We start from the raw sequence: 12,819 nt of genomic DNA on the forward strand, positions 1-12,819 counted from the left end.
CAGCAAGGCTCAGGTGGCCTCAGGGGAATGCAATCTCCTTGAGATATCAGGTTGGAGGTAATCTCTTGCCTTAAAGCATTTGCTTTGTGAAAACATTACCCAGTATTCTTTGTGGAGTCTAGTATTTCTTTGTGGATTAAATCTTTCAAGCTTCCCAGCACTCACTGAACACTTTCTCACCTTAAGTGCACTATTAAATTGTACTTAAAGCTAAAAAAATGCAGCTACCACAACTTTAGTAAAACATTATTTAAAGAACAAACCTCAGATTTGAGCTCAAGAGGCAGGTAGATAAAATGTGCATGAATTGAAACTGATCTTTTAATTCTTAATTGTAAAAATTCTAGTTAGAAAGTGCTAAAATCCAAGTTATTAGAATTACTATCTTCTCACAGTCTGAAAAGACTTGAAGAAAAATACATTAGCAGATATAAAATGATTGATAGTGTTACAGCATTTTTCTTCATAATTCAAAGAGAAATTATCTGCAGGATCAAGTAATCCAGTTTTGTGATTCAGTCTATTAACCATCGATATATGTTCCAAGGTCAGATTAGTAAAATAAAAAGACTAAAACTAAATGAGAAATGTAGTTTGAAATAGATTTCACTACACTAAATATCTCAAAAAAGCTCAACTATTTGTAATTCATAGGAAAGGTTTGCTATATAACCTGCAAAGCACAGAGAGAGAATAACTTAATTAAATTCAGTGACACTGCATGAATTTTTGAGTAATACTTTGAGTTATAACAAAAAACAAAACAAACAAAAACAACAACAACAACAAAAAACAAGGTTATATTTTCACAATATCACAAGAAACAAACTGTCCCAGTTATTTTCTCATTCACAGTGCTCTTCAGTAAAGCACATTGACATAAACGGTTTGCATAAAAATACTTCTTTATAAAACAACTTCTTGATTGGAGTCTGAACCAAAATGGAGCTCCATATAGCACTGTTGTTTATAGCACATAAGTCTTCCTCCACATAAAGTTTCTAAGCTCTCACATATGAAAATCTGTGAACTCAAGAAGTTATTTGTTAACCTAAGAAGTGCATTTTTGTACCTGAGCTGGGAAAGTGCCTGCAGGAACACTTGAACTTTAGAAGTGTTAAACTGAAGGTATTATTGCTATAATAAAGCATAATGTGCCAGTAAAATAGATAACAATGATAAAATCAAAGTTACAGTAACTGAACCAGAAAATAATCCATTTTATTTTCAGACCAACTTTTAAACTATGTTTCTGGCTATTCTCTACCTAAGATGTCCATTTGTAGATAAATCTCTATACAAGGTAATTATAGGTAGGCATCAAATTTTCTGTATTCCAGCTTTTTCAGATATAATGCTACTTTCATAGCTTCCTCTTTATTTATACTATCGAAGATACTATACCAGTAATCTTCAATGGACCGAGAACAAATTGTGTTACATGAATCTTAAATTAACTCTAATAGTTTTTCCAGCTCTTTGCAAAATGATTTACAATCTGGATTCAAACTCCTGTACACTGCTCTAAATTGTAAATGATAAATGAATCTGCAACAAAAGGACAAAGGTTTTAGACGGAAAAAAACATTGCTAGCCACAGTCCACTTCCACAGAACATCCCTATGGGTGGGGACCTTATTCTTGGTAAACCTTCTGTTTTTCTAATCTCTAAAAAACCTACTTCAGCTGAATAGAGCATTTATCAGCATCATGTTTTTATTTGTTAAAAAGATAAAAAAAATTATCCTACCCAGCAGGACACTGAGGAGTTTCAAGTGAAATACATGGTTCTTCTACCCAAGGTATTTCACCTAAAAGGACAAAAAAAGTACTGAGTTAGCATTAAGAAAAGTAATAATACAAACAGTTAGAACAAATAAGTTTCCTGGATGATCCTTTTAGAGAAATTCCTGGGACTTCTTCTGTTTCAATACAGAATTAATGTAAAGTGGGGCCAAAATACCTTTAGAAATCATTTAATGCAACCTATTAGGCCTTGAAATTCCGAGTACACAAAGAAGATGGAAGATAAATGACTATGAAAGCTTTGCCTACCTTAAAATGGAAAATACTTAACTTGTATTCAGGATACACACTGCAATACTGTTTTCTTTTTCTGCAGATTTCACTTACACATTTAGTGATGACTGGCAGGGTTTTCATTAGCTTTTCCCCCCCACCTCTGTTTAAAGAACACAAGTCTTCCAATGTTCTCACATGGATCATGGCTTCTGCCTTTCAAATTCTGTTCTCCCCTAAATATTCTCCACCCGCTTCACATCTACACTCATTTATAGTAGCAATCTGCCTATCTCTTCGGCATCAGTATTAACAAGAGAAGAAATAAAACATATGAAAACAAAAGGAAAAAAGAATGTAGATATATATGTGTGTGTGTACGTATGTATGTATGTATATAAAAGAAGCAGTGGCTGTTGAAGTTTTTAGCTTAACACAGAGAGTTTCTCTCCCAGTAACCAGCCAAAGGTGGGAACATACAGTGATTTTAATCAGGTCAGCACTTAATACTCAAAAAAATTAGCATTAAGTTGAACTCAACTGTTTTTAGTTTTTCTTTTCATTGAGGTGACAGACATACATAGGTCACTCTGAAAGTAATGCCTCCTACTTATTTCCACTGATAATACAAGCCACAATAACACTGTGATAGAGACAGTGTTCAGCTACAAAACACCATTTTTCAACAGCCACCACCATTATCTATGCATTTTCACCAGTGAGAAACAAGAGGCCTGCATGCCGTGTTCATAAAAATCCAGACTATACAGTGGGTGTAGTAGGACAGTCGATCTACGACTGCCAATGTGCTCCACAGTCTTCAAACTGACATGGGGCCTGACATTATCATGCAATAAGAGATAGATCTCTGGCCTGACTCTGGAAGTTTGAGCCTTCTGCTTAGTCAGAATTATGGTGTAAAGGTCAGAACTGAAGGTTTGTCCGGGTTCCAGGAAATCTAGAAGTGTTACACCCTTTCCTATCCCAAAAGACAGTGAACATCATTGTATCCATAGAGGACTGCATCCTGAACTTTTTCTTGATGAGGAATTCATGTCACCACTCCACAGACCACCATTTTGACTCTGTCTCATAGTGGTGAAGCCATATCTGAATACTGGTAATGATGCAACCCAAGAAACTGTTACCAACTGCCTCATATTGGTTCAATTAGTCCTGACAAACTTGCTTATGGTGTTGTTTCTGCTCCTGTGCAAGCATTTGTTTGAGCCTGGCACAAACTCTGTGATATTTTAACACTGCTGCCATCATTTCCAATGCATTGAAGCCAATATTCAGCTCTATACACGGTTCCCTGGTAATTCACCAATTCACACAGATATGCTAATTGAGACACTCTTCATTTCATGATGTGTCAGCTGTACATGGCCATTTGAAATGTGGCTTGCTTTTCACATCACTGTTGCCACTACAGAAACATACCATTTACGGCCTCACTGTACTCACATTACTGCTTGGTCTCTACAGACATTCAGGAAGTAATAAGCAGGAGGCTGAACAGGATGGGGAGAGGAGTGCAAGAGCTTGCACAAAGGGGTACCTGATATAAGATCCCTCTGGCAGGGAAATTGGATTAGATTATCTGTCAGGTCTCTTCTAATGCCTGATATTCTGTGATTCTGTGAAGTATTTATGAATCTCAATGGGTGCCATTTTTTTTTTCACATGGAGGAATTCGGTAACACACCTTCGCTACATATGCACTTCCATGTCAGGTGTCATTCTGTCAGACTGCCCCTCTGCTGCCATCTGTCACATGGCAACAATATGTAATGGAACACTGGTGGGAAGGTTCAACCTCTACTGCCACACCACCAAGATCCATCTCTGATGTCATGGGCCAACATACTAAAATAGGAGGCATTACTTTCATAGTAGCCCTCACAGTACTAGAGAAGCTGCCTTCAAGCACTTCCATCTAAACATATGCAGGAATTCTGATGTCAGATACATGTTTTAAGTCAGCAGTATGCTCTGCAGATATCATTCCTATAACCCAACATTACCAATGATATTAAGGATTTAGACAGGGTCTGTATGACACGACCAGGTATGTTCAACGATATTTGGTTAAGAAATCCAATCTTAAAATTAACTTTCAATAAAATGAATGGGAAATTCTAATTAAATATCTTCAGATTCCATGGAGTTTGAAGCAAAAACCACATCTTCAACTATTTTTGGAAAGAAAAAAAAATCCAAACTACAACAACTACCAAATTTGGGTTGCTCCTGCAACATTCTTATGAATGACACACATCTCACACTTCTTTCCAGAAATCCTCTTCTCCCTAGTCAAAAACATCAAAAGCTTTCATTTCAAAACATCTTCATTTTCCAAAGAGTAACTATAAGGCTCTAACCTTGAGAAAAAAATAGTATCTACCTTTATATTTTCATTTCTTTGATTTACCTTTGCAAACAGTATTGTAGTTCACACAGCAGTCATTTGCCTGCAAACAGTCATCAGAACAAGAACAATAACTTCCAGGTAATCTGGTCTCACCACAGCGGAAATTAGTGCAACTCCAGGATCGAGCTGAAAAGTATAAGAAAGAGATTATTATTTGAGTCCCACAACTTCACGTAGACTTGTGTTACTCATATTAACATATCCTACCTCAGTACATTTTAAGGTTTTGTCTGAGATGAAAACACAAGACTTCTTTTAACACATAAAGACCACTTTGGTTGCCACCAAAAGGTAACAAGTCATAGAACAAACCACTTTAGAAATGTGTTCTCAAAGTCATACTGTTCAATGCCTTCCACACTTTTCCTGGAAGATCTCAAAATAATAAAATAAATAAATATTAAACCCATATTTCTCCTATGAAGGAGAAAATGAAAGCAACAGATCTTTTTTCCCCTTCTCTTGTGCACAATCTGCAGCAGATAGCAAAAAAGACTTAAGGAGGGCAGAATAAGGCGGAAAGTGGTAAGGATGAAGAAAATCCCAAGCTGCTGCCAAGGGAGCACACAGAGTAACTGGAATAGAATCTGGATTTAATGCAGAAACAGACACGTTTCCTGGAGGAATGCTATAATCCTGATTCTGCTAATTATTCCCAATTGATCCTCAGGCCTACATAAGGCCAAGAATACATTTCACGGAAAACACCCATTAATTTTTAAAAGGACAAGAGCTGCTGGCACACAAGCATCATTTCAGTCACCTAGTCAAAGAAAACCTGCATTTCCACTCATCCATGACTTCATCTGGACCAGGAAACACTGCAAATGCTCTGGTTATTCAAGGGAGTTGGCTGTGCTATACTGCTGTGCTCTCTGCTACATTGCATTATGCTGTAATCTGATATGCGAAGCCCATACAAATTACTTGAAGAAATATTTTTGCCTAAAAGGTATGCTTCTCCATAGCAAAGAGATGAGATCATTAGAAAAAGAGCCTGAAAGATTTCTTGTCACGAAGGCGAAGGACCTCTAACAATCTGAATGCAGCATTCACTCAATACCACTAACTTCCTCCCTCCCCAAATTATCATGTGGCAAGCCAGCCCCAAAGCTTTTAATCAGATGGCTTTCCATATCCCCAAGAAAATAAGAGAACTGGTCTTTTTCCAGTTAGTACTATACAACGAAAGAAAAGAGTATAGAAACCAATGAGCTTTGCCTCTAGGAGAACATACTTGGCTCCACACAGGCATCTTCATAGTCCCAGCAGCAGTTTTGACGCTCCTTGCAGCCACTGTCACACTGGCATCCTGCCACCTCTTTCCGATAAGGCTCGTTGCACTTGTGCCTGCAGCTGACTGCAATGAGAAGACAGAGGGTCTTAGTGCCCAGACTGGGTCCGAGACACAGAGAAAATCAGAGGGCTGGGCAAGGCTATAAGTTTTAGTGCACTGAGGAACCTGACCATCTCCCTTCCACTTAACTGTGAAAAAGTGACTAAAAATCCTGCAGGTTTGATTGTTTTGACCTAAAGAAAGAAAAGGGTCCAACGGAGAGGCCTCACACTGTAAACTGAAATGTGCAATTAGTTCTTCACCACAGCTCTGACGCCTCCATGCAGGGAGAAAGAGCTGACACATCCAAGGACAACTTCAAATCTCAAAATACTACTTACATCTCCCATTGAGCCCTTAGGAGCCTTGCATCTGTGATCACTGTACTGTAGAAGTAATGTCTGAAACAAGCTACGCATCCTCATTTCCAGTTTTGTCATCCATAAATATACATATATATAAATATATATAAGTGCGTAGGTCTGCTAGGAGAATTGTCATAGTTGCCAAAAGATTTGAGTTTGCACAAGGTGTGCTGCCTATAGAAATCAGGCTTTAATATCCACTTTGTATGAATTATGTAGAGCTAAGAATTTTCTTTTTCGAACTAGTCAGCTTTTTTCACACGCAGAAAGTTCTGAGGTTGCACTTTGCTCTTTACGTTCATGTATCAACCATAACTGTTCATGCAATCAAGCTGTGCAAGTAATTAGAATAATGAACAAACAAATGTAATGATCATAAGTGGATATTTCAAAGGAGTACAAACAGAAAGAAGAAACTAACAATTAAGCGTTTCATGGATGGAACCCAGCTCTGCCAAGAAGAACTGTGATTTTTCAACAAATGTGAATAAACACACATAGTTTTTCTTTGTTTTTAGGCTGAAACTTGAAGTATTTAGTTTTTCCCCTATCCACTGGGTTTAGAAAAATTCAGAGTTGTTTAGATGCTCTAACAAAATTTAAGGTAATACAGAATTCAGAATATATATTTCAGAAGAAATATAAACCTTTTCCTCAGTCTGAAATAGAATTGTTTATGCTCCTAATAATCTGCAATCCATACCTCTAATTGCTTCTCTATATTTACAGAACTGCATGAGGTCTGCAAATTTAGTATATTATTAGTGTTAAAATTCAGTATGTCATTAACTTTTACCTGGCATAGTCAGGACAGTTATTGGAGCTATCAAGTTTACCTTGAATATATGAACAGAACAAATTGTAATATATCACCAGATGTCATGTCTGTCCTAAATGCACAGAGCAGCAGACTGCCACACACCTTTCGCTCTTCTAAGACTATTACCCCCCAAAACACCTCTCAACCATGATTCCCATTGCCCCTGAACAGGACTACTCTTTCCCTTTGCCTTCACAAGAAATGCGGCAATACGATCATGCACCACTCCAGGTTGAGGCTTCCCCTCTGACTCTGCTTTGTAGCACAGTGTGTCATCTTTCTTAAGTAGATCTGGTTATAAATGAAAATAAAGTTAGGCAGGCTGTATTTAGCATTGCTCTCTAGAACTGTCTGCAGAGACACCAAGATTCTCATTCTGCACCATCTTCCACTTTCCATTCACTTGCTACAACTGTGACCAAGTTCCTTAGGTAAATGTCAGCAAACATTCACATGGTAGGTACCTTATGTATAGGAAGGAAGTAGTAATACAATACACCTGTCATCAAAAAATAATTATAATTCTGTCTTGTTCAGATAGGATTGAAAGGTCTTTGAAAGAGTTAGAAGCTGATAAGTAAGAAGGTATAAAAGTTTGATGCATGTTGATAAGAAAAAGGCACCGTGCATCCTTGAACTCCTCCATTACGAGACTGATATTGTCTCGACTTGGAAGGAAGTGTTTTAATTCACTAGGTGATGTTTTCAAGGTGAAGTTTTCAAAGAAAATTCGTGATAAATTTTAGCCACCTCAAATATGCCAAATGCACTTGAAGTATGAATGTTGACAGTGGTCCGTGATCTCTTCTACAAAACACATAGCTTAAATAATTGTGAAGTGTTACATATGATAAGATACATCCTATCTCAATTTTCATAGAAACATTATTAAAATAAAATTTCCAAAGCTGTTTTGAAGCAGGTTTAACACTCGTAGAGTGAGAAGCGAGACATACAGTGGTTTAGGATAGGTTTTTCCAGCATACATTATGTGTACATGATTTATACTATCCAACTCAAAAAATGCAAGAACTTTCACACTGAACATTTATATTACACTATAAAAAAGCCTTCACTGAAAGCCTTTACCAGATCTAGCTTCAGTGGTAATTATACTAAAAGTATTACAAACATACCTTGCTCCTGAGTTCCACGGTTTAGTCCCAGTCCCAAACCTAGTCCCAGAGATACAACCACCAAAGCACTTAGCAGAACCTGCCACACAGACACACAAAAATTCAAGGTTCATAATAAGCTGTTATGTTTAGTAGAAATTAACTCTATGATAGGAGAGGCACGAAAACAATGATCTTGTGAACTGCTTGAAAGGCAACACCTAAGTACGTCACTTCTAACCTATGGTTGGTCCCATCTTGTGACTGAGGAATTCTTTGCAGGAGAAAAGGTAGCAGGAAGTGGTAAATACATTCATGTACTTACTCTATGCAAAGAGAAGGAAATGCCTACCTTTCACAACCCAATATTCCTTTTTTATTGCTTCAGTATTTCCCTGAAATGCTTACAAGGATTTCTTAAAAAGCTCAGCTGGAATGAGGCGGTAAATGCCAAATTTTCACTAACAAGACATTTTTTCTTAATGAGTAACACACTGTAACAGTGAGGTTAGAGGAAACAAGAAATAAGCAGTCCAAGAAAGCTCCCTAACAGAAAGTCACATAATGTTTGGGAGACTGGGGAAGAGCTAAGGAAACCTGTAGCAGCTTAATAGACACCCCAGATATGCTGGTTGGCACAGCAAAAAAACGACAGCTCTCTCGGACTGTATTGCAGCATATCCACTTTTGAGTAAGGCAATGATGGGAAAGAAAATGCTTATCAGAGAAAAACACCATCAAGCAATCTACTCTGTTTCCATCTTTTGTCTCAGAGTTTACTTCTGTTTCCCGTCACTTCCAGCATCCACCAAGCATTAGCAAATGGTTTCTTGACTGAGACTATGGAAATTACAAAGAAGAGATAAAAACTGCGTGAGTAAGCAGGAGATAAGCATGCGTAGATATGCCATGTTGTTACTGTTTACCCACCTCTGCTCACAGAAGCACCCTGGGTTCCATGTTACTGCTTATCCTGCCCCAACATCTCACAAATGGCAGTGATGGGAAGCAATGCCCAGGCCTCAACTGAGGTGTGAGTGTCCAGTGGGACTCATTCTTATTGCACACTATTCCTTTACATGGACTGGGGAGGTCACCCTTATTTGCTCCCTGTTGCTCACTCCCTGGTTTTTGGGGAGGATGAACATCCCAACAGTAGGAATGGAAAAGGAATTGGTGAGAGAACTGGATAAAAGAGACAGGTGGGAAATGTGCTGTTGCTCAAAGCATCGGAAAAGGCAGGCTGAAGTCTCTTGAAGAGACCCTTACCTGGGCCCAGGTGTGAAGGCCACAGTTCAGTGCCACATCCAGCCAGGCAGGACTGAGAATTAAGGGTCCCATCTGGGCCAGCACACCTGCTACTTCTGCACAGAGAGCATATTGCTCCCAGGGGACTGTCCTGGGTGCAGAACAGCTCCTGTATTTTAGGATGCTTCTCAGTTTATTCCTCCAAGTAACTCTTGAAAGCACCATTTATTTTGCACCTAAGTTAGGTATACTTCTGACACTGTCTCTCATGGTTAAATTATATATATATAATGTATATATATACACATATATGGTCAAAGTTTGTTTCACTTGTAGTCAAAAACAGAAGCCAAAAACGTGTAGCAGCTCCAACAAAATGTCTCAAAATTGTATTTAAAGCCCTACACAGTATTTATAAAGCAGCTGTGTGACTCAATGCTTTGGGGAAGAGGGAAAGTACTGGCACAATACTTGAGATATGAGGCTTACAACACCAGATGAAACAGTTCATTCACCATTTCTTATGCTTCAGGAGAGTTTTTCATCACTGCCTTGCTTACATGCTCTTTTTTACAAATGACAAGCCTGAACACACAAGAAAATAAGCAAAACGTAACTGGGGCTGCTTTGCCCATAAATGCACCCATTTTAAACAAACATATAAAAAAATGTATTGAAGCACCACCTGATGTGCAGACTGTCAGTTTATCATAGTAAAACAAAAAGTGTACTTCACTTCCAGGCTAAAGCCTCTGCATAAGTACCACAAGAACTTCAGAAATCTGTCAGAGAAGTTCATGCCTTCACACTGCAGAACTTCCATCACCAGTTACCATGTTGCCCTGAATTATTACATTAATATAAGGAAACCAGTAAAACTTTCGTGGATTTGAAAATTGCTAAAGCAATTCCTACCATTCTGAAAGGATAAAAAGGAGTGGCTGCCATGAAGAGCAGTGCCTACTTACACCACAGATGATTTTGTATTTCCGAAGTGTTTTTTTCTTCACGTAGTCCATTGGTTGTAAAATCATCTCATCCAGATGTCCACTTTGATGCATGTCGGGTTCATTGTGAGGATCCATTCTGCTGATGCCTGCTCTCAGCTTCACATACACTGTGTGCCTCGCTTCACAACTGGGTTGGCTGCAACTGAGAGGCTGCTCCTGCTTCAAGTATGTATGTACTTTGTTCACAGGACTTTAATGAAGTCCTAACTTTCGCACTGGTGATAGGCTTGCAGGAAGCCAAAGTAAGCAGAAAAACAACCAAGCAAGGTCAAAGGCTGAAAAGAAGCATTTGAGTACAGAGAACATCTGCCACATTTCAAGATAAAATTGGCATTAAATAAACTGTAGATTAGAAATGATATGTTGCCAAGCAATATTTTGCAAATATGACTACTTGGCTATTTGGTTAAAAGCTCATCACAGAGTACTTGCTGCTCCTAAAGAAAGCAATACTTAAGCAGATGGTTTTACAGCTCCTGCTGTGGTCACAGCTGTGCTCTGAGCTTCCTTCCCTTATTGGACGGGGTTTTGGGCAGCCTGATCTAGTGGGCGTTAACCTGCCCGCGGCAGGGGTTTTGAATTTAATGGTCCCTTTGGACAAAGATATAAGATTTAACTTTGCATTCTACGTCTCTCCTTTCCCACGTGCTGGTACGGACTTACCCAAAGGCTGCAGTCCCCTTAAGGGTGTACCTGCTGCACCATGGAAGTACTCACAAGCCGCACACACTCAGACTTGAGGCACTGTAGCTATAGCTTATCCAATACAGCAGCACAGGAAGAATAGCACTGCCCTGACAATATGCCAGCCGAGGGGCACAGCATCTGCTGTTATCAAAATGTTTCCGGGCACAGCAAAGTAAGCTGATAAGGCATAGAGCAAACAGCAATCACTAATAAGCACTGGACTCTAATATACTGCAATGTAAGCTAGACCTCTGGCAAGAATGGAAGCCTGCCAATTAATAGATTGCAGAAACACAGAATGACTGAATTTGAAAGATACCACTTGGTATTATCTACTCCAAACCCCCATCTCAAGCAGTGTCCTCTAGGTCATATTGCCCAGGATCACATACAAGTGTTCTTTGAATATCTCCAGAGAAGCAGACTCCACAGCCTCTCCTGGCAGCCTATTCAGGGCTTTGTTACTTTCACAGTTAAGTTTTTTCTTATGTGCAGATGGAACTTCCTATATTTCAGGTCAAGCCCCTTGCCTGTTGTTCTGTTGCCAAGTATGACAGAAAACAGCTTGGCCTCATTCTATTGATACTCTTCCCCAAGATATTTGTACAGATTAATAAGATCCCCTCTCAGTCTTCTCTTTTCCAGGCTAAAGAGGCACAGCTCTCTCAGCCTTCCCTCATAGGAGAGATGCTACAGCCCCTTTATCACCTCTGTAGCCCCATGCTGGACTCACTCTGAGAGCTCCATGTTGTCTTCTACTGGGGACAACAAAACACCTACAAATTTGGCCTAGAACATCCAACCAAATTTGCCTTCATCTTGAATGTCTATAGACCCACCCTGGGTGCCAAAATGTACTCTTGTGGGTTAACCCCAGCAGACAGCCAAGCCCCACTCAACCACTTGCTCCTTCCTTCCAGGTGGGATGGAGGACAGGATAATCATATCAAAAGGAAAAAATGCTTTCAAGGTGAGTTAATGGCAGTTTAGTAGGTAAAGGAGAGCTGCATGCACAAGCAGAGAACAAGGAATTTATTCACAACTTCCCATCAACAGGCAGATGTTCAGGTATTTCCAGGAAAGAATGGTGTTATCACACCTGTTTGGGTACTTGAGGGTACTTAAGAAAACAAAGAACTAGACAGGCTTTACTTATCTTTATTAATGAAAATACACCTTTAAACTCATTCCTAATCCATCTTCTAAAATGAATGGCATCACATAAGGGGAAAAAAAAAAAAAAAAGAAAGAAAGAAAAGAAAAAAAGACAAAGCTTAATCATTTATCTCACAAATATCTGCAGACAATCTGTCCCAAATCAGTTTGAATAAAAAGGAAAAATTAGAAACTCACATCTAGAATGCAGAGATCCTGGAGGGGAAGCCAGAAGCTTCATACCCAAAAAGCACCAGATAGTCAGATCAGTTGTTCTGAAACACTCCAGCATGCTTTACTGTTGCCTACAGGTTAATTTTATTAATAAAAAATGTGAGAGTAATAATAATCTAGATCAAACAATTGAAGTCTATTCAGCTGCCAAAAAATGGGTTACTGAATAAGTGAGTGCTAATATTGCCTGGAAAAAAAAGAATAACTTATTCCTTTTTCTTTATTGTTCATTTGTGCAAGGTATGCATGACCTCATTCGTTATAGCCTGGTCTGTCTCAGTAGTAAAAGCTGCACACTAGCATTATAAAAATTAATTATAGACCAATCCACTAGTTAAAATGATAGAAAACTTGCTTACTCTATTGGATAACAATTGTGTGATGCTGTTTTCCATA

General features: G+C 38.7%; 1 protein-coding gene across 6 annotated transcripts in view; it reads right to left on the reverse strand.

The window, feature by feature from the left end:
• The window catches only part of ENPP3 (ectonucleotide pyrophosphatase/phosphodiesterase 3), a 34,624-nt gene that overhangs the window by 19,602 nt on the left and 2,203 nt on the right, over window positions 1-12,819 (reverse strand). For 2 of the 6 annotated variants that reach the window (XM_085541616.1, XM_085541619.1), the window contains exons 2-7: window positions 12,388-12,494; window positions 10,306-10,622; window positions 8,111-8,189; window positions 5,691-5,813; window positions 4,454-4,579; window positions 1,751-1,811 (exon numbers count right to left, since the gene is read on the reverse strand). In XM_085541616.1, coding sequence (XP_085397742.1) covers window positions 1,751-1,811; window positions 4,454-4,579; window positions 5,691-5,813; window positions 8,111-8,189; window positions 10,306-10,422 — 506 coding nt within the window. In that variant the 5' untranslated portion in view covers window positions 10,423-10,622; window positions 12,388-12,494. Of the gene's footprint in view, window positions 1-1,750; window positions 1,812-4,453; window positions 4,580-5,690; window positions 5,814-8,110; window positions 8,190-10,305; window positions 10,848-12,387; window positions 12,495-12,819 lie in introns of those variants that run through there. The other 4 variants (XR_014944043.1, XR_014944044.1, XM_085541617.1 and 1 more) reach the window with 3 other exon arrangements.

Source organism: Coturnix japonica, chromosome 3 (genome assembly GCF_054131305.1).
Source record: "Coturnix japonica strain WE chromosome 3, WE-NBRP24, whole genome shotgun sequence".
NCBI classification, from domain to species: Eukaryota; Metazoa; Chordata; class Aves; order Galliformes; family Phasianidae; genus Coturnix; species Coturnix japonica.